Source organism: Cotesia glomerata, linkage group LG4 (genome assembly GCF_020080835.1).
Source record: "Cotesia glomerata isolate CgM1 linkage group LG4, MPM_Cglom_v2.3, whole genome shotgun sequence".
Lineage (NCBI taxonomy): Eukaryota > Metazoa > Arthropoda > Insecta > Hymenoptera > Braconidae > Cotesia > Cotesia glomerata.
The window spans coordinates 2,453,682-2,475,341 of record NC_058161.1 but is presented as its reverse complement, the minus strand read 5'-3'; the positions used below and the strand labels follow the sequence as shown (position 1 = coordinate 2,475,341).

Sequence of the window (21,660 nt, the reverse complement as noted above, 5' to 3'; positions counted from 1 at the left end):
AAGCAATTTTTTTTTCACATACTTGTTCTTAAACCTAATTATTTTAATGTAAGCTAACAATTGTGCACAAAATGTTATTTTATAATAAAATTGTCTTAATTTTAACTAATAAAATATTATAAAGTTTTTATAATCAAACTAATTTTTTAAATAAATCGTGTGACCATAATTATCAAAATTAAAATATTTTCATTAATATTTAAATATTTTTAACCCAAGTTTTATAATTTTTATAATTATTTATAAAGGTATAATAAAATAGACTAGTTTTTTTTCTATAAATAAATCTAATAAGTAATGACTAGTTTATATTTATTACCAAGTTCAATCTATTTAAATATTATCTTGATTAATTCAAGATGATTTCGGAATCTCCATACAGCGCCATATGGTCATTTCTCTCTGATTGAATTCGTTCTTACCGAGGCTTGCTTATTTATCTATTCAGCGCTGAGTAAACTCTGCATTGAATACTGTTGGCTTTGAATACAGTGCGAATTGAAAAAAAATTTTTCATTTACAGCCACATGCTGTTGAGTAAAGTTGGTACGGAGTTGAGTAATTTGGAGTACAGTTGTTTTCACCGTGATATTAAAAATTTCGAGTTACGGATGCTCCTTGAGTAAAGCTGGCATAGAGTTGAGTAATTTGGAGTACAGTTGTCAACCTGCCACAGAGAGCGTTGACTGTAGACGGCAGATGTTGTCGAACGACTTGAGGATTCGTTCTTTCCCGGAATTCTTTTGTACTCGACATAAACCTTCATATATTTAACATATACCCTCAACATACTATATATACCTGGAACTGCATATAACTTGGTCATAGTATAGTGTTAAATTTGATTGTCATTTATTTTTATTATTCCCTTCAGTTTAGTTTGAATCTTTCAGCAAAGTAAACACGTGCTCTGTGAATAGTTTTAAAATAATAAATTAAGGATTGTTTTTTAAAATAATTGCTTAAAAATGGATAGAAAAGGTTCGCGAGGAAGCCAAAGTCGTGCAGATAGGAGAAAAAAGAGGCGATTTTCGTCAAATCAATTTACCGTTGAAAGAGAAACTAGTCATACAAGTGCTTCTGCGGCAAAGTTTAAAAATTCTGGCGATGAGGAAGTAATTATTAATAAAAATTTCGGGTACTGTATTCTAGAATTTTACTCAGTTTTTCAAACTCTGTCAACCTTAATTGTATGTGCTACCTGCAAAGAAGAAATAAAATTTTCCCAAACGGCACCTCGTGGGTTGGGATTCAAAATTGCACTGCAGTGCAATTGTGAAAGTATTACTTATATCCAATCATGTCCGACGGTGAACAAAGCTTATGAAATTAACCGCCGGATTGTAACAGCTATGAAACTTTTAGGGGTAGGAAGAGAAGGGATTAATATTTTTTGTAGTGTTATGGATATATGCCAGGGTTTGTGTGTCAATACTTACAACAGTTGTCTTGATAATTTACATTCTGCTGCAAGTGCAGTTTACCATCAGCTGATTTCAAAAGCTGTGAAAGAAGAGGAAGAATTGTTAGCAGAATCTGAGCCAGGTGAAAATAAAAAACACTTGACGGTTTCTGGAGTTAGTACCTGGAAACAGCGAGGGTTTGCTTCACTTTTTGGCGTTACAACCCTTATTGGTAAATATAGTAAGAAAGTTGTTGATACTGTTGTAAAATCTAGCTTTTGCCAAGACTGTAATTTGTGGAAGGGTAAAAATAAATCTGATGTTAATTATCAAGATTGGTTTAAAGAACATGCAAATTCTTGTGCGATAAATTGTAAAGAAAGTTCTGGGAAAATGGAGCGAGATGCGGTGCTAGAAATGTTTAATAGATCGGTAGAAAAGTATGAAGTAAAATACAGTAAATTTATTGGAAATGGAGAAGATGTTCTTGATATGAATCCGTATGATGATAATCCAGTTGTTGAAAAACAATGTCTGGGTTCGGAAACTCAAAATAATAATAATGAATCACTCTTTTCACTGATATGGACTTTTGCTCCAAAGCATATTCTTCCTGGAACTCACACAATTCAAATTGCCAATTATTTAGCTGTTGCTATTTTTAATGAAGGGTTTTTACCGATCTTGAAAATTATGGAGCTTATGGGTATTACTGTTGGGACTGAAGCTCATACATTTGCGGTGAGAAGGAATGAACTTCGGGTTGATAGCTCTGAATTAAAAGCTGCTTCTGCTGGGTCAAAAAAAATTCCAGAGATTGGGTATGAAGTTGAAGAAGGGCCAATGTATGGATCTGGGAGCGCTGATTAATTTGAAGTGAGTATTAGATATTTTTTTCATGAAAATTAATTTAGAAGGGATTTAATAATTTTTGTAACATAAATTATGGCAAAAAAAAAATTTTTTTTAATTAACATGTAGAAATTTTAAAAAATCAAAAATGCTATTTTTTATAAATATGTTTTTGGAACAAATTTGTTTGTTAAAGAAAATTAAAAATTGTTAAGTGACAGCTAAATTTAATGTCATTATTATCCGAAGAGAAATAAGAAATTTTTCTTGGTTTAAGTAAATTTTACGTGATTCAAGAATTTTTCGTCTTGATCCAATTAAACTCTTCAAAATTATTTTCTTGGTTCAAGAATTTTTCTCTCGATTCATGTTAATTTGTTTGGTAAATATTGACAAATGGGGTCAACCATTTTAATTTTTTTAAATGAAATTTCTATTTAATTTTATTTATATATTTTTTTTTTTGAAAAATACATTATAAAAATGAACAATTAAAAAAAAAAAGTTGATTATCACAATTTTAATAAATTTTCAAAAAAAAACTTATGAATTTTAATGAAAATTGTGATATTCAACTTTTTTTTTTAGTTGCTCGTTTTTTATGTACTTTAAAAAAAAAAGTATATCAAAAACATCAAAAAAAATAGAAAATAAAAATTTTATCCAAAAACATGAGAGCCAAAATTTTTTTCAACTTTTGAAGGCAAAAAAGCTATTGAAATCTTTATTATTTTCTTTCCCGGAATTTTTTTATTTTAAATGCGCCGTAAAAACAAGCAGAATAAAAAAAAATTTGAAAATTTTTATTTTTACTTAGTTATGGCCCAAAATGGGGTTGACCCCACTTATAAATAGTTACCAAAAAAAATTTTTTTTTTTGGCTAGGGTCAATTAGATGACGATATTTTTACTGATTGAGAATTTCTCACATTTTTTATTTCAGATCACTACTAGGGCTGGAATCATGTCAACCAGAGTGCAACATTTTTTTTTTGCCCTCCGGGCGGAAAGTGGCAACTTTCGTCCCGCTGCGCTAAACTAAGTTGCCACTTTCCGCCTTCGTCGGACAAAAAAATAGTATACACTCCTCGGGAAGTAAATAAGAAAGCCTCAGATCACATGTTTGTTGACCTCGGCTTCGCCTCGGCCAACAATTACATGTGATCTGAGACATTTCTTACTTTACTTCCCTAGGTGTGTAATATACTATTTTTTGTAGCCCCCACTTCACCAGCCTGTAATTCAACGAGTTTTTGATTTTCTCTATTACAATTTCTTTTTTTATTTTTATATTCTTAAAATTTCAATAAATATCATACCAAAAAATTTATAGTAAAAATGTTTCTCATTTTATTTTTATATTAATTTGAAAAATGTCTAAAATTTAAGCTTCTGGACCAGAATAGTCTTAAAAAAAATTTTTTTTTTAATTTTTAAATCATTAATAGAAAAAAAAAAATGTAATAAATTTTTTAAATTTCAGGCTTATGTACATTCGGTAGCAATTGCATTAATAATAGGATGGGTACATCTAAGAGTAGGCTTCCTATTAAAATTTTTCGTGATGCTTTTGTCGATAATCACCGTCCTGATGGTATTTTTTCAAGCTCAAATAATTGGTTCTTACCAGCAGTCCGAGCGAGAGTAAGATAATTTATAATTTAAAATTACTGAGGCGCAATTTTTCTTATATAAAAAATACTTGAATGGTTAAAAATGAATCTAGGTTCAATAGAGTGCCGTACTTGATCCAGATCGGGTTCCTGCTGCTCTTGATAGCTTCAATTCTGCACGTACTGGACCGACAATTGGAGTTTACCACGCGTACGGACTTCCAATGTAAGTATAAATTGAAAGTTGAGCAAGACGAAGTGGAAACCATGAGAGGAATCAACAAAATCCTGCTGGAGAACATCTTACCAGCTCACGTCGCTCACCACTTTCTCTCCATCAGCGACGCCCAGGAACTCTACCACGAGAGGTACAACAGCATCGCGGTGATGTTCGCGTCTATTCCTAATTATAAAGAGTTTTATGATGAAACTGATATTAACAAGCAAGGTCTGGAGTGCCTCAGGCTGCTCAATGAAATCATTTGCGACTTTGACAAGTTGTTGCTCAAGCCTAAGTTTTCTTGTATTGAGAAGATTAAGACTATTGGCAGTACTTATATGCTTGCTGCTGGGTTGAATCCGGGGAAGGAAGATAATGAGAATAAGGTATATTTATATTGAAGAAATTAAAAAATCCGTACAAAAACAGTTTCACTGTAAAAAAATCGCGCCGTCCACGTTCATAAGACTATTGAGAAAAAAAAATTTTATTTCTTTACAAAAAGATATAAAATAAAAAATTAAAAAATCCAAGTAACCGATATGGTTGTATATGATTTTCGGAGATTTAAAAAAATTTTGTTGTAAATTTAAAAATTAAAAGAAACAATTTTGGAACGTATTTAGTGTGCGTGCACGGAAAAAAGTAAACTGTAATATTCACTCGGATTCCGGTTAATTTTTATAGTTTCAAACAGTAAAGCGGACATCGGGATGGCAAAAACATAAATATTATAGAACTTAATGTAGAAAGTATAAAAGCCACAATTTATAATTTAATATCCAAAATAAGTGATTAATAGCTGTCACTATAGTAAATAACGACTCTTTCATCTTCAAAAATTATAGTTTCAAACAGTAAAAATTGCCATTTCAATATATAGTCGATATTATGAGGAGAAGGGGAACTCAGATGAAAAAGAAGGGGGTCTCACTCTGGGAGAATTTAACATTTGAAACAGTAAAAATTATACTTTTTACATATCATAAGATCATTTTTTAGGTACGAAATGATAAATATCAAAGTTTGAATTCTTAATTATTATACTTTAACATTTTAGACATTTACATAGCGAATATTACTGTTTGAAATAGTATTTTCTTCCATGTAAAGAGTAAATTGTAACGTTTAAATGGTAAATATTATAAAGTGAATAGTAAAATCACGATTTTACTGTTTGAAATGGTAATTTTTAGCAGTTGATCATTACTTATTATAAATCGACTGTTATTTATTACAGTTTACTTTTTTCCGTGTGGTTACGAAATATTTTACTTTTTATGAAATTCCTAAAATCTATCTTCTAGGACTTTTAAAAAAAATTGAAGTACACAATGACGCACACCAAGTACGTTTCAAAATTGTTTCTTTTAATTTTTAAATTTACAACAAAATTTTTTTAATTTCCGAAAATCATATACAACCATATCGGTTACTTGGATTTTTTAATTTTTTATTTTATATCTTTTTGTAGAGAAATAAAATTTTTTTTTCTTAATAGTCTTATGAACGTGGACTTGGCGCGTTTTTTTTACAGTCAAACTGTTTTTGTACGGATTTCAGTATTTTTTGTAATTATAATAAAAATTGACAATTTTAATTTAATACATTTCCGGTGGCAAACTATCCTCTTTAAGCTATAGTTCATGTAAAAGTTATTCTTGCGCCGCCTGGCGTGTGTAATTGCAAGCTGTCAAATATCTTTTTTTCACTGTAGTTTCCCATCTATTATAAGATTAGCATGCATCCCATATATGTAATACTTCTATATGGACAGTTTCTATAAGTGGAAGCTGTTTCTACTAAGAAAGACAGAAGAATAACACTTTCTCTGTCCTCTGAGGTCCCAGCTCGGTTCTGCGCATTCTTTTGTGCGCAAAGGGGAAAGCAGCGGGTTATTCAAAACAGGAATGTTATTATAAAATTTTTTTTTTAATTCAATGCAAATTTATTTTAAAATACAAAATAATACTGAACAATTAGTTTTTCTGAATTACAATAATAAATATATTTGTAAACAGAATCATAACCACAAAATTATTCCCCTCATTCTTCCCCCTCTATTAATATCATGGGGAATTCTCAAGCATGCGCAACGTGAACCAGGTATCTGGGACGAGAGAGAAAATAGTATATGTCGGCACCTTAATAGTGGGACATTCCTTCCCATTTAAACTGTCCATATAGAAGTATTACATATATGATGCATCCTTATATTATTTAGTCTCTGGCCGTCCGCTTTTTACATAAGAAAAAAGTTAAAATCTAAAAATCTGGGTCGCTATAGTTTGAGCGGATTATTTTTAATAATTTTAAATAGAAATTATAAAGATAATTGTTAATAATCAAGTAATACACGTAATAAAAAGCATCAACTACTATTGTAAAATATCATATAAAAAAAAAATCAAAATAAATTTGAAAAAAAATTTGTAACCTCAAAAAACCGTTCTGCTTACGGTATATACACACTCGGTAGTCTGGCTTGAGAACGGAACTTGGCGCCAGACTCTATCGAGTCTGGTGATTTATTTAATTTAGGAGTGTTATAGGCGCGCAGTAGCCTTATCGGATCCGGCTCTTGCTTACCAAAGCATTGGACCGGGTTCGAGTCCGGCGTACACCAATGAATATTTTCAATATTTAAGTTAAGTGTATTATTCTGCTCAGCCCAAAAAATAAAACGAGTTCCAATCTCAAAAGTTTACCCCCTACCGTAAGGGCTCATTACCTTAGTAGTTTATGCGACTTTAAAACAAATTAAAAAAAAAAAAAAAAAAGAGTTTTATTCTTAGAAAAAAAATTTTTTAATTAAATTTCATGAAGACTTGTTGAAAAAAAATTTTTTTTTCATGAAATTTGATATAATTTTATGTAATTAATATAATTTTATGATATTTTATTGAATTTTTACAAAATTTCATGAAACTTCAGGAAATTTTATAAAATTATGTGAAAATTTATTAACAAATTAGAAATCAATTTACATAAAATTTATTATATATAAAATTAATAATAAATGTATAAAAAATTTATTACTATTCTATCAAATTTACCTTCTGATATTTCATGAAATTTTATGAAAATCATCTCTTGTTCTTAGATAAAAATTATGAAATTTTATAAATTTATATAAAATTATCTAGAATTTCATAAAATTATACAAAATTTTATATAAAATATTCCTTTGAATCTTGATAATATTTTTAAAAAAAGTTTTATAAATTGCTACGACATTTTAGAAAATTTTTATAACTCTTTTTAAAATCTCATTAAATTTTTTATCTACCTTAATTAAGTAACATGAATTTAAATGTTTAAATGAACAAATTCAATTATTTAATTTTTTTTAGGATTTTACAAAGCAAGAAGAACATAATGTTATTGTACTAGTTGAATTTGCAATTGCTCTTATGACGGTACTTGATCATATCAACCGAGAATCATTTCAAAGGTTTAAACTTCGCATGGGTAAGAAATTATTTAATTATTAATACTACTATTCTTCTTTAATATTTCATTTAAATTACATTAAAATTTTTTTTCTTGTATAACTTTTTATTTATTTTCAAATAATTTCTTCTTCTATAATTCTTTTATAATTTATCTAAAAAACTTTGTAATTTTAATTTCAAAATTTTCAATAATTATCAATCATTTATTAATAAAAAAGAAATTATTGAAAGAAAAAATAAATAATATATTAAAATTTAACATGAGAAGAAATATAAAACATGACTTATTAAAAATTTTAAAGTAATTTTGAATAATTATTTATAAAGAAAAAATAAACATAATATCAATGTTTAAAAATTTAACATTAGAAATATAAAATATGACTAATTCAAATTCTTTGAGCAATCTCGAATAATTATTGATAAAAAAGAAATTATCAAAAAGAAGAAATAAATAAAAAAATTTTAATTTAAAAATTTAACATGAGAAGAAATATAAAATATGATTAATTAAACATTTTTAAGAAATTTTAAATAATTATTAATAAAAAAGAAATTATTACAAAGAAGAAATAAATAAAAAAATTTTAATTTAAAAATTTAACATGAGAAGAAATATAAAATATGATTAATTCAACATTTTTAAGAAATTTTAAATAATTATTAATAAAAAAGAAATGATTAAAAAGAAGAAATAAATAAAAAAATTTTAATTTAAAAATTTAACATGAGAAGAAATATAAAATATGATTAATTCAACATTTTTAAGAAATTTTAAAAAATTATTAATAAAAAAGAAATTATTAAAGGAAGAAATAAATAAAAATCAAAATTTTAAATTTTAATATGAGAAGAAATACAAAATATGAGTAATTATATTTTTCAAGCAATTTTGATTAGTTATTAATAAAAAAGAAATGATTAAAATATTAAAATTTAAAAATTTAACATGAAAAGAAATATAAAATATGACTAATTAAATTTTTCAAGCAATTTTGAATAATTATTGATAAAGAAGAAATAAATAAAATATTAAAATTTTTAAATTTAATATGAGAAGAAATAAAAAATATAACTAATTAAAATTTTCACTAAATTTTCTATGATTAATATTAAAGAAGAAATTATTAAAAAGAAGAAATAAAAAAATATAAAATTTTTAAGATTTTACATGAGAAGAAAAAAAAAATATGACTAATTAAATTTTTAAAGCAATTTTTAATAAGTATTGATAAAGAAGAAATAAGTAAAATATTAAAATTTTTAAATTAAATATGAGAAGAAATAAAATATAATTAATTAAAAATTTTTAAGTAATTTTGAATAATTATTCATAAAGAAGAAATTATTAAAACGAAGAAATAAATAAAATATTAAAATTTAACAAAAGAAGAAATAATAAATTTGACTAATTATAAATTTATTAGGTTTGAATCATGGACCAGTAATAGCTGGTGTAGTAGGCGCTCAAAAACCTCAGTACGACATATGGGGCAACACAGTCAACGTAGCTTCAAGGATGGACAGTTGTGGCGAAATCGGGCGTCTGCAAGTAACCGAAGACTCCGCGAAGATATTAAGAAACGCCTGTTATGAATTAATTTGTCGCGGGCCTACCTACGTCAAGGGCAAGGGTACGCTCACGACGTATTTCGTCAAGACTCCCTTCGACGGCCGTGAAGACAATTATTAACTAATAATTTACTTTAAGGATCTAAATTTGTCTTAGTATCTTTTTGTACATATGTTCAATATAAATGTAGTTGTATATTTTAAGAAGAAATCAAAATATATTTTAAATTCGATAAATATTAATAAATTTGACTGTGAAAAAAAAATCTCAGATATAAAAAAAGTATATATTAGAAAAATGCGTGTAATATATTCATAAAATAATAATAATGATCTCATATGTGTATTTAATTCATAAAATTATAATTTTAAGAATTAAGATTTTTTTTATATTTTAAAAAATTATTTTTTAATAAATATAAAAATCTATTAATTATAATTATAATTATAATTATAATTAAAATAGAAATAAATGTAATTATTGTGTATTTAAATTTTTTATCAATAATTAATTTATAATAATTATAAATTATAATTAAAAGTAGGAATTATGGATTTAAAAAACTGTCTATAGTTTAGAAAAAAAATAAATAATTTATTTAAAAAAAAAAAAAAATTACAATAATTAATTATTAATACTGATTAATTAACATAATAATAATTTAAGTCTTTTATTATTAAATTAATTAATAATAATTAATTAATTAATTAATTTAAATTAATTAATTAATTAAAATTAATTAATTAAAATTAATTAATTAATTTAAATTAATTACTTAAAATTAATTAATTAATTTTATTTAATTACTTAAAATTAATTAATTAACTTAAATTAATTACTTTAAATTAATTAATTAACTTAAATTATTAATTAATTTTTATTAATTAATTAATCAACTTAAATTAATTACTTAATTTTAAGTAATTAATTTAAATGAATCAATTAATTAATTTAAATTTGCGCTGTTAAATTAGAATGTTGTGAGTGAGTCTTTTCATGATCACGAAGATGATGCCGATGTTTGAATTTCTTCTCGCAGAGAGAGCACTGGAACCTTGGGCCGACTCCGCACTCTAGTCTGAGGTGTCTCGTTAGGGTGCACTTGTGAGAGTAAGTCCTGGTACACTTAGGACAAGAGTAAAGCCCGTAGGACGATGTCTCGGGAAAAGCCCAGGCTGTAACAGAAATTAAACTGTCTATTTATTTAAAATGACAATTAACCAACCGGTTTGGTTTTTATTAGCAGTCCAGTTGATATTGTCCATTCAGATAGTCTTAGTTAATTAAAGCGTAAGTGTATGCGATAAAATTGTGATGCTATTTATAATAATTGGCTAGTGATTGACATGCGAAAGAATAACGGGATAAATTAAAGTTTTTAGTAATTAGAAATAGTTTATTAACTCATGATTGTACAGGTACAAATAAATAAATTAACTTGGGGGAGGAAGTAATCCTCGGCCGGTTAAAGTTTCACCACACTGATAGAAGTATTTATTAATTATTGATAATTTTATTTATTTGAAGACAATTATTTAATTTGTTTAATTTTAATAAAACTACGTGACTGCTGTGTCTAATGGATTATAAATATATAAAATTTTGAGGTATTAAATAATTAATTTTGTTGTACTTTTTTAACTATTGACTTTTTTAAAGATATAAGCTCATCCTGATGTTACACTCATCAAGAGCTTTCATTTGAGTACCCACATGCATTTTTGATATATTTTTCGTATATATATATATATATAATATATATATATATATATATATATATATATATATATATATATATATATAAATATATGAAAAATTGATGTGAGTACTTAAATGAAAGGTCTCGATGAGTGTAACATCAGGGTGAGCTTATATCTTTAAAAATATCAATAAATCACAAGATACAATGTCGTTTCTTAATTATGGACATTTTTTAAGATATAAACTCATTTTAATGTTACACTCATCAAGAGCTTTCATTTGAGTCCCCACATGCATTTTTGATATATTTTTTATATATACATATATAATATATAAATATATGAAAAATTGATGTGGGTACTCAAATGAAAGGTCTCGATGAGAGCAATGTCAGGGTGAGCTTATATCTTTAAAAATATCAATAATTCACAAGATACAATGTCGTTTCTTAATTATTGACATTTTTTAAGATATAAATTCATTTTAATGTTACACTCATCAAGAGCTTTCATTTGAATACCCACATGCATTTTTGATATATTTTTTATGTATACATATATAATATATAAATATATGAAAAATTGATGTGGGTACTCAAATGAAAGGTCTCGATGAGTGTAACATTAGGGTGAGATTATATCTTTAAAAATATCAATAATTCACAAGATACAATGTCGTTTCTTAATTATTGAAATTTTTTAAGATATAAATTCATTTTAATGTTACACTCATCAAGAGCTTTCATTTGAGTACCCACATGCATTTTTGATATATTTTTTATATATACATATATAATACATAAATATATGAAAAATTGATGTGGGTACTCAAATGAAAGGTCTCGATGAGTGCAATGTCAGGGTGAGCTTATATCTTTAAAAATATCATTGGTTGACAAGATACTATGTAATTTCTTAATTATTGACATTTTTTAAGATATAAACTCATTTTGATGTTACACTCATCAAGAACTTTCATTTAAGTACTCACATGGCATTTTTTATATATTTTACATATATGGTATTTGTGAAATATCTAAATATATAAAATATATGAAAAATTGATGTGGGTACTCAAATGAAAGGTCTCGATGAGCGTAATGTCGGGATGAGCTTATATCTTTAAAAATGTCAATAGTTCACAAGATAAAAGGTAATTTTTTAATAATGTATCTAGAGATAGAGAATTTTTGGATGCCGCCTAAATACTTATCATAGTAAATTGACTATCGGTGAGAATGATATGAAACTTCAAAAAGGCACAAATTTAAATCAAGATCTTTGCAATGACACTAAATTTCATTAAAAAACAACCGATTTTATCATATGACTATCTTGGCTACAAAATTTTTCTTCTTTTTTTAATAATATAGATTATAATAACGTTCATTGTAAAATACTCAATTTTATCACAGCTTATAATTATTATTAAAAACATTAATTTAATTAATGAATTGAATTATTACCATGTATTCCAGCTACAGGATTATAAAAAGTTTCAAAAGAAAATTGTTATTTTTGCTTTTTATTTTAAATAAATATTTGTTAACAGTTAATAAATATTCATTAACCATTAATAAATATTTATTAACAGTTAATAAATATTTATTAAATCCTATGTTAAAAAATCATTTATTAAAAGTTAGTAAATATTAAATATAAAAAAATCCTTCTATCAGTGCAGACTCGCTGGAAGATTATCTTTAGCGGCTAATGATAAGCAGATATGTGGTTCGTGAGCTCGTATCGGTATCTGAATTTCCTGGAGCAGGCGTTGCAAGAAAATCGTTTTTCTTTGTTCCCACACTCGACCCTCTGGTGCCTCCTCAGGCTGTCCAGCCACTTGTACCCTTTCCCGCAGGCGCTGCACACGTACAACTGCGTCGACTGGTCAACAGATGCCGCTACATATGTTCCACTCGTTCTGGCGCTCAACTCCGGTTCCACTCGTTCCGGGAACCACTGCTCGTACTGTTCCAGCATCTCTGCAACCAACGACACATTATTAGTACCAGCCGGTCAATAAAATTCCCCTGAATAAACTCACAAATATTATAATAGTCTTCTTGGTTATTAATAATAATTATTATTAATTATACTTTACCAGAAATTTGATCTTTATTAGTGTGAAAATATATAAATACACAATGCTTTTACAATAAATTGTCAATTATAATTTATAAATTTTATAATTATTTTTTTTTGTTCCTTTTTTTTTAAACCCTAAATATAAATAACCCTTGCATAGAATACAACACACAGTGACCTTAATAAATAGAAAATATTTTTATCCTTAATTTTTAGTTTATGATTGTCTTGACAATATATATAAATTATGATATTATAAAAACAAATATTATATTGGTTCAAATATATAGTAGTAACAATTTTAAATGCACCTCTATTAAATATTTAAATATTTATATAATAAATTTATATATTCTTCTTTATATTAAGTAATTGATTATTAATATTTATATAATGTATTAAATTTTTTTTTTTTTTTTTTAATTTAATGTATATTCTTATCTTATTTCTTCTTATTTTTAGTATTATAGAAATGTTTATAATTTTCTAAATTTTAACAAATATCACAAATATAATTTATTTTTTAATTATTTCTTCCCACATTTTTGGTTTTGTATTTAAAGACATATTTTTTCAAGTCAAAAAATAATATTTATTTATTTATTTTTAAAGAAACAAATAAATAAATAAATAAAATATTAATTCAATAAAATATAAGTAATCAATCCAAACTATGATTATTTGAATATAACATATTTTGTAAATATTTACTACTCTATATACACGGATAAAAAATTTCTTGATTCAAAATCAAGAATTTTGAACTAAAAACACCATTTGAAGAAAATAACACTCTCTAGTCAAGAAGAAAAATTGTTAAATCAAGAAAATTTTCTTGAGTCAAGAATTAATTCTTTTTCTTCAAAATGATGTTATTAGTTAAAAATTCTTGCTATTGAGTCAAGTTAATTTTTTTATCAGTGTATGTTTATATAACCCCATGAAAAAAAAATATATGTCGAAATACATAAAAATATATTACAAATCTATAAAAAATATATAAATTATGTATAGTAAATATATTTTTAATAACTACCTTTTAGTTTATTTCAAATATATTTTAGATATATTTAAAATATATTTTTTTTTGCCCTCCGGGCGGAAAGTGACAACTTTCGTCCCGCTGCGCTAAACTAAGTTGCCGCTTTCCGCCTTCGTCGGACAAAAAAATAGTATACACTCCACGGGAAGTAAATAAGAAAGCCTCAGATCACATGTTTGTTGACCTCGGCTTCGCCTCGGCCAACAATTACATGTGATCTGAGACATTTCTTACTTTACTTCCCTAAGTGTGTAATATACTATTATGTATTTTAAGATATATCTTGAATATATCTAAAATATATTTAAAATATATATGAAAATCAGCCAAAAGTTAGTTATTAAAAATATATTTACTATATATATTTTTTATAGATTTTTAATATATTTTTTATATATTTCGACATATATTTTTTTTAACTTCCCGCTAAGAAAATTGAAAATTTTCAAAAATCGGGAAGTTATTGCTTTCACCCCGTTTTGCAAAAATCGAGTTTTCATCAGATCTCGACGTTTGAAAGTCACAGGAAGCTTCCCTGACTATCCCCGTGAGGGTGTCACGGTGTCTGTATGTGTGTGTGTGTGTGTGTGTGTGTGTGTGTGTGTGTGTGTGTGTGTGTGTGTGAAAGTATGTGAACCGCTTATAACTTTTGAACGGCTTGACCGATTTCATCGTGGTTGGTGCCATTCGAAAGGGCTTGACCAAACTTAGATTTTGAAAACTATTTAGACCGATTCAGATCAATAGATTTTGAGAAATCTTCAAAAGACTGAAAAAAAAATTTTTTTCAAATGTGGTTTTTTTGGAATAACTTTTAAACGGCTTTATGGTTCAATTCCAAAAACTAATCAGCTCTTAACCTCAAAAAACCACGTCGATCGCCACCAGTCCGGTCAAAATCGGTTGATTCGTTCGAGAGATATCGTGAACGAAAGAAAACCGAAAAAAGTGTTTTTTCGGAATAACTCCGAAATTCCTAGCGCGATCAATTCAAAATTTGAGATTCTTTGTGAGGCTTGAAAAACTGCGTCGAATGCTGCCAACCACGTGAAAATCGATTTATTCATTCAAAAGTTATTGCGGTTTAAAAATTAAAAAAATAGTGTCTTATAAAATCTTACAAAAATCTCTATCAGACTTTTGAGCTCGAAGAGCTCAAAAGCATAGGAAAGCAATCTCTTTGAGCTCGGAGAGCTCAAAATAACCCATAAATTTTATTTTTAAGCTCGAAGAGCTCAAAAACGTCATTGGTGCAATTTTAAGCGCCTAAGTATGGAATTAGCGGGAAGTTGCAAGGATGGCCTTTAGAGTCAACCGTTTTCCTAATTTTTTATGGGGGATAATAGGGTGTGCCAAATTTAAACTTCAGTGATGGACCTTTTAAAATTGAAATTTTGAGTTCCGCTTTTAACAGGAATTGTTTTTGGGCATTTCCTGAGATATTTTAAGCGTAAGGGATTTATTTGATTATCATAGAATTTTTCACAGGAGTTTTATTTAAGCATTTTTGCTGAAATTAAAAAATTTCAATATTTGGCCAAACAAAACTCCTGTTAAAAAATTATATAAAAACCAAATAAATCCCTTACCCTGAAAATATCTCAGGAAATGCCCAAACATAAATCATGTTAAAAGCGAAACTCAAAATTCCAATTTTAAGAGATCCATCACCGAAGTTGAATTTTGACACACCCTATTGAATATAACATATTTTATAAATATTTTTTGCTATATATATGTATACATAATAAGGTACCGGCGGGTAATAAGGCCTAGCTAGGGGAGATTTTGAAAAAAATCGAAAATATTGCATTTAATTATTGAAATGTAACGTTAATTTTTATATTAATACATTAGCTACATAATATAATGAAGTAATGGTAATTTTCACCATAAGCAAACACAAAATTGAATTTTTTCAAAAACCTTGCGAATAGGCCTTATTTTACTACGGTAGGGTAATAAGGCTTGCGGGTTAAACATACTGGAAATAGTTATACGAAAATAAATAAAATTGGTATTATACAATCTTGGACATTAATTTGTGTCAGTTTCTAAGTTTAAGGATTTATGGCCATCAATAAATTTGGCCGTTTCTAAACTCTAAAATTTGAAAATATGAAATTTTCCAATTTGTAAAATAAGCAAACCATAAAAAATGATATTATAAAAATTTTAATAATATAAATAAAGTCAAAAGTAAATTATACCTGTACTAAAATGTGACAAATAAAAAGACAGCCAACTGTAAATAATAAAATTTCTAAATGAATTTATTTTTAAAAAATGAACAGTTAAAAAAAAGCATTAATAAAACGTCATTAATCTAAAAATATCGGATTAAAAAAAAAAAAATTATTAAAAATATTCCCAATTAAAAAAATGATAAACTAAAAGTTTGAACATCTAAAACAACGTTACATTATAACTGAGAATATTTAAAATCACGAATTTTAAAATATGACGATCGCTAAATATTGAAAATTTAAAACCTGACAACTTGAATTTAGCTGGTTTAAAATTTAGAAATCGCTAAAATCGGCCATTTCTAAACTTGGTAACTCGTTAAATCAGCCGATTTTAAACCTCGAAATTCATAAAACTTGCAGATTCTTAAAATTATTTAATTTAAAGCCTGGGCAGCGTAATATTAATGATATTTATGTTAAAAATTAGATTTTACATATTTTGAAATATAACAACCGAAAAATTCACTCATAAATAAAATAATTTTGTTTTTTTTTTATTTTTGTTTTATGTGTTGGATTCATGAAACTGTCAATAGAAATTTGATAATCATTTTAAATGCTAAGAAATATTTGTTTAATACTAAAAAATGGTCTCTAATAAATGATTTGTTAACTATAAACAAAAATTTTTTAATACAAATAAATCCTTCTATCAGTGTAGAGAAGCCTTTAGCGGAAGCGGTTATTTTAAATAGCATTTCTATCACTTAGGCCTTATTACCCGCGGGTACCTCATGTATTATAAAATTGGGTGATTATAAATTATCAGTGCGCGTTTGTATACGTTTAAGGCATTGTTTCATGTGAAGCTCAAGCTGATAATTCTTGTAGAACTTTTCTTCACAAATAATGCACTGAAGAGTCGGCTCTACAACGCATTTCTTCTTGTGGCGCCTGAGGGAGCTTTTACGGGCGTATTTTCTTCCGCAGGAAGCGCAGACGAAGGTAGTGTTGGGTTTGTTAACCCGTGGGACAGCTTTTTGCGGCTCTGCGGACTCCAAGTCGGGATTTGTCGAGTTTTCTTCTTCTGGGTTGCTCGAAACTTCGCTTTTTACGCACCAGCTCCATACGCGCTCTATTTTCAAAGCTAAAAACAGTCAAAATTTTTTTTAAATTAATTAAAATGAAATTAATTATTAAGAAATTTTATTTTAATTTATTAAAATAAAATTAAGTATTGAATAAACAATGATTAATAATTAATAAATTATAATTTATATTACTGGTTAATTATTTATAATTAATAATTAATGATTAATGACAAATGCGGTATGTACACAATGCAAAGCAATTAATTAATTAATTAATTAACAATAAAAATTAATTAAGGATTTTTTAAAAAAAATAATTCATTATTTTATTATAAGTTTTTTTTTATTCAAACATTTTTAATTTAACTGATTAATTTTATTTTATTACTATTATTATTATCATTATTGTTATTGTTGAAAAATTTTTATTAATGTTATTAATTAAATTAATTTTATCTGCAAAAATTAGTCTGATGCCGGAGCAAAACATCTTTGCGGCTGAATTGTTTCTTGCATCGGTCGCACTCGACGGTGTTTTTTTTCTGTCCGCAGTGAGACTTCTGGTGTCGGTGTAAGTTAGACATACTTGAGAAAAGAAGATGGCATCTGTGACAGACCAAAGTCGGGCGACTATCAACGGCTCTGAATCCGGGAAGTCCCAAAGATTGGTACACTTTTTTAGAAGTTTTGCGCCAAGTTCTTCCAAAATCTGAAAATAAGAAAAGTTTGTTAGAAAAAATTACAAATTTTTATTTTTATTTTTATAATTAGTATTGCTTAATATAATTTTATAATTTATAAATTAGTAAAGAATAATAATAATAATAATAAAGATACGAATTTTTGAGACATGCAAGTATTTTAAGAAAGAAATTTTATAATTAATAATTAATTAGTTCCAGGGAAAATATTTATTTATTAAAATCATTTTGAGGTATTACAATTTTATATTTTGGTTTTTGTTGAGTGTATTGATTTTTTTTTTGGCAATTATAAAAGTGGATATTATTAATTAATTAATAATAAGTGTAATTATTTTTAAAAATTCTAAGTATATATTTTTTTAGTTAATAAAAAAAGAAAAATATTAATATTTTATTATTTTAATTTTTATACTTAATGTCCTTTAACAAGTATATAAAAAAAATTCTCAAGTGTAAATGTAACATATAAAAAAAAATTATTTTGATTAACACAAACATAATAAAAAAATTAAAAATTAAAAAAAAAAATTAAAAAAAAAAAAAGGTGAATTACAAATTAGAGTATTTATGAGGATTTGGACTTATTAGGATTTTTTTTAATGATCTTAATAACTTCGATCCCGAGAAATTTTCTCTCGCAATTGTCAATATGAGCGGTGAGAACAAATTTGTGTCTGAAGCGCCTGTTACAAATGTGACACTTCTGAGCGGGGTCAACTCCGCACTCGAGCCGCTGGTGCCGCCTCAGAGAGGTTGAGGCGATGTATGATTTTCCGCATTTAGTGCAAACATATTTCCCGTCGTCGTCTCTAACTTCTTTAGAATTATTAACCGAAGTTTTGTACGCGACACCGAGAAGATTTTGCGGGTAAATTTCCTCGTTGTCCGACGAGGACTGAGACGCCGGCAAATATCCATCCCCATCTGTAACAAAATATTTAAATCATCAGTAACCTTTTATTCGACACACTAATTATAATAACTTTTAATTACAAGCCACTTTATACGACTATTGTTATTACTATTATTTTTATTATTATCATTATTATTATTACTAATGATAAGTCTTAAACTACCGGCGGTTCACAGGGACGGAGAAGAGCTAGAAAACAATCTAAAAATCCCCAGGCGCGTAAGAAAAGTCAGATCCCAACACAAGACACACAAACTCACTGATTATTCCACGGCTTTTAAATAATTTGCCACTCGCTTTATTATTTTTTAATCAAGTAAACCTTCCTCTCTCAGACAACTCTTTTTATTATTTCACACAAGACAGTAGTACCAGCATCACAAAGTTCTATTAATAAAAATAATATAATAATAAAATATTTAAAATAAAATATAATAATAAAATAATAACAAAACAAATATAATTAATTAATTATTTCACAGTTAGTCTACAATAAATATTAAAAATACAGGCGCCATTTTTACGGCTTTTATATCCTTATCTACAAACTACTGTCCTAATCTCCTATCAAACTTCTGCTTGGCTTTGCAGGACACCTATTTATCAAAATAAATACAATAATAGCCTTTTTAATAAACTAAATTTAATATTCAGTCTGCAATAATTAAATTTCACAATAATTTTTGAGCCTGCAAATTTTTTTCACAAGTTATCAAGTGTCTCACAAGTTTAAATTTATGCGCGAATTTCCTCCCGCAAATTGCGCAAATATGGCGCGGCTCTATTCCACACTCGTGATGCTTGTGACGGCTTAATGAACGCATTACTTTGTAACACTTTCCGCATTTTGGACAAATGTATCCTTTTTTATCTTCTATTATCGGTTTGACATCTTTGTAGTCTTTGTCTTCTTCTTCATTGTCTATCTCAGAGAATATCTCTTCTTCTTCTTCAAACGAGTCCTCTAGCGTGCAAAGCGGCTCTTTAACAAAAATATTCTTTTTTAATTTTAAAATAATAAATAAATAAGAAAGTACTCTCATGAAAAAAAAATATATAAATATATAAAAAATATGTATAGTAAATATATTTTTAATAACTAACTTTTGGCCGATTTTCATATATATTTTATATATTTTAAATATTTTAAATATATTCAAGAAATATTTTAAAATACATAAAAAATATAAAAAAAATATATTTTTAATGTATCTAAAATATATTTGAAATATATAAAATATATATGAAAATCGACCAAAAGTTACTTATTAAAAATATATTTACTATACATAGTTTATATATATTTATATATTTTTTATAGATTCTTAATATATTTAAAATATATTTTTTTTATATTTTTTTTTTATGGGGGTAATTACATATTTAAAAAATAATTACCACATTTAAACCGTAAATGATTCCTGAATGCCGCTTCTCTTTTATACTCCTTCCCGCATCTCGAGCATCGGTAAGGTCTTCCGTCATATGTGTTCAAAGACTCGACTTTCACCACCACCAAACTTGGAACTGCAATTTTAAAAAATTTTTATAGTTAGAAGGGTTTTTTTTTTATTTTAATTTTACAATTAGCATTCACAATAATTTATTTTTATTATTTACGTAAATTATTTCAATATATTATTAGTTTATTTGTGGAAAATATTCACTTTGAATTTTCTTCTTGATAAATCTGAAAAAATAAAAATTATTTAATTAGTAAAATGTTTAGTTTTTTTTATTTTAATTTAAAATTTTGGTAAAAATTCGAGGTGTGAAATTTTTTAATGATTTTTATTTAAAGACAATTTATTGAAATACAAATTAAATTAAATTAATTGATAATTATTGAGTAATTAAGTAAACTTAAATTAAATTTTAAAAAATGAAGAAAATTAAATTTTAATATAAAATTAATTAAGTAAACTAAAATTACATTGTAAAAATTGAAGAAAATTAAATTATAATATAAAAAAAAATTAATTAAACAAAATTATACATTAATTAATGTAAAATTAAATCTAGAATTTTTAAATTTCATTTTTAAGTAAAAAGTCAATTTTTTCTTGTTTAAAAAAATTCAAATTTTAACATTTTAAATTAATTTTTTACTGTCTTTGTTTTTTATAAAAAAAATTATAAATGAAGAAAATTAAGAAAATTTTAGACAGTAAAAAAGTTGAATTTTAATATATAATAATTAATTTTTAATTTTATTTTTAATAAAAGAAGAAGTGAGAAAAAAATTAATTAAATCTTAGATAATTAAATAATTGAAATTTTAACATTTAAAATTAATGTTTTATTTTTTATTTAACAAAAAAAAATAAATGAAGAAAATTAAGCAGCAAAAAAATTTAATTTTAATATTAAAAAATTAATCAAATCTTAAATAATTAAATAAATTCAATTTTAAGATCTAAAATTAATTTTTTTGCTGTTTTTTTTATAAAAAAAATAAAAAAATAATTCAAGAAAATTAAGCAAATTTTAGATAGTAAAATAACTGAATTTTAATATTAAAAAATTAATTATTTATTTTATTATTAATTTAAAAAAAAAGAGAAATGAAGAAAATAAATTAAATCCTAGATAATTAAATAAATTAAATTCTTACACTTAAAATTAATTTTTACTGTTTTTTTTTAATTAAAAAAAAAATAAAATAATAAATGAAAAAAATTAAGCAAATTTAAGACAGTGAAAAAATTGAATTTAAATTAAAAAAAATTAATTTTTAACTTAATTATTAATTAAAAAAAATTAATTGAATTCTAGATAGTTCTAGAATAAAATTGAATTTTACGTTAAAAAACGTAA

The 21,660-nt window shown here is 25.6% G+C and overlaps 3 protein-coding genes across 4 annotated transcripts in view; 2 read left to right on the top strand and 1 right to left on the bottom strand.

The window, feature by feature from the left end:
• LOC123264131 (adenylate cyclase type 2) overlaps window positions 1-9,362 on the top strand; it is a 66,484-nt gene extending 57,122 nt beyond the window's left edge. For both annotated transcript variants that reach the window (XM_044727268.1, XM_044727269.1), the window contains 4 exons: window positions 3,739-3,899; window positions 3,982-4,474; window positions 7,442-7,559; window positions 8,971-9,362. In XM_044727268.1, coding sequence (XP_044583203.1) covers window positions 3,739-3,899; window positions 3,982-4,474; window positions 7,442-7,559; window positions 8,971-9,236 — 1,038 coding nt within the window. In that variant the 3' untranslated portion in view covers window positions 9,237-9,362. The remainder of the gene's footprint in view (window positions 1-3,738; window positions 3,900-3,981; window positions 4,475-7,441; window positions 7,560-8,970) is intronic.
• Window positions 332-3,276, top strand: LOC123264134. The gene is made up of 2 exons (XM_044727283.1): window positions 332-2,279; window positions 3,199-3,276. Exon 1 carries the CDS (start codon window positions 969-971, stop codon window positions 2,271-2,273), a length of 1,305 nt encoding a protein of 434 aa, XP_044583218.1. The 5' UTR covers window positions 332-968; the 3' UTR covers window positions 2,274-2,279; window positions 3,199-3,276.
• A 7,588-nt stretch (window positions 9,363-16,950) lies between the features above and the next one.
• LOC123262949 (zinc finger protein 214-like) lies at window positions 16,951-17,810 on the bottom strand. The gene is made up of 2 exons (XM_044725450.1): window positions 17,741-17,810; window positions 16,951-17,282 (listed from the first exon to the last, which is right to left on the bottom strand). The coding sequence occupies exons 1-2, from the start codon at window positions 17,808-17,810 to the stop codon at window positions 16,951-16,953; spliced, it is 402 nt and encodes a 133-aa protein (XP_044581385.1).
• Between the last annotated feature and the right edge of the window lie 3,850 nt (window positions 17,811-21,660).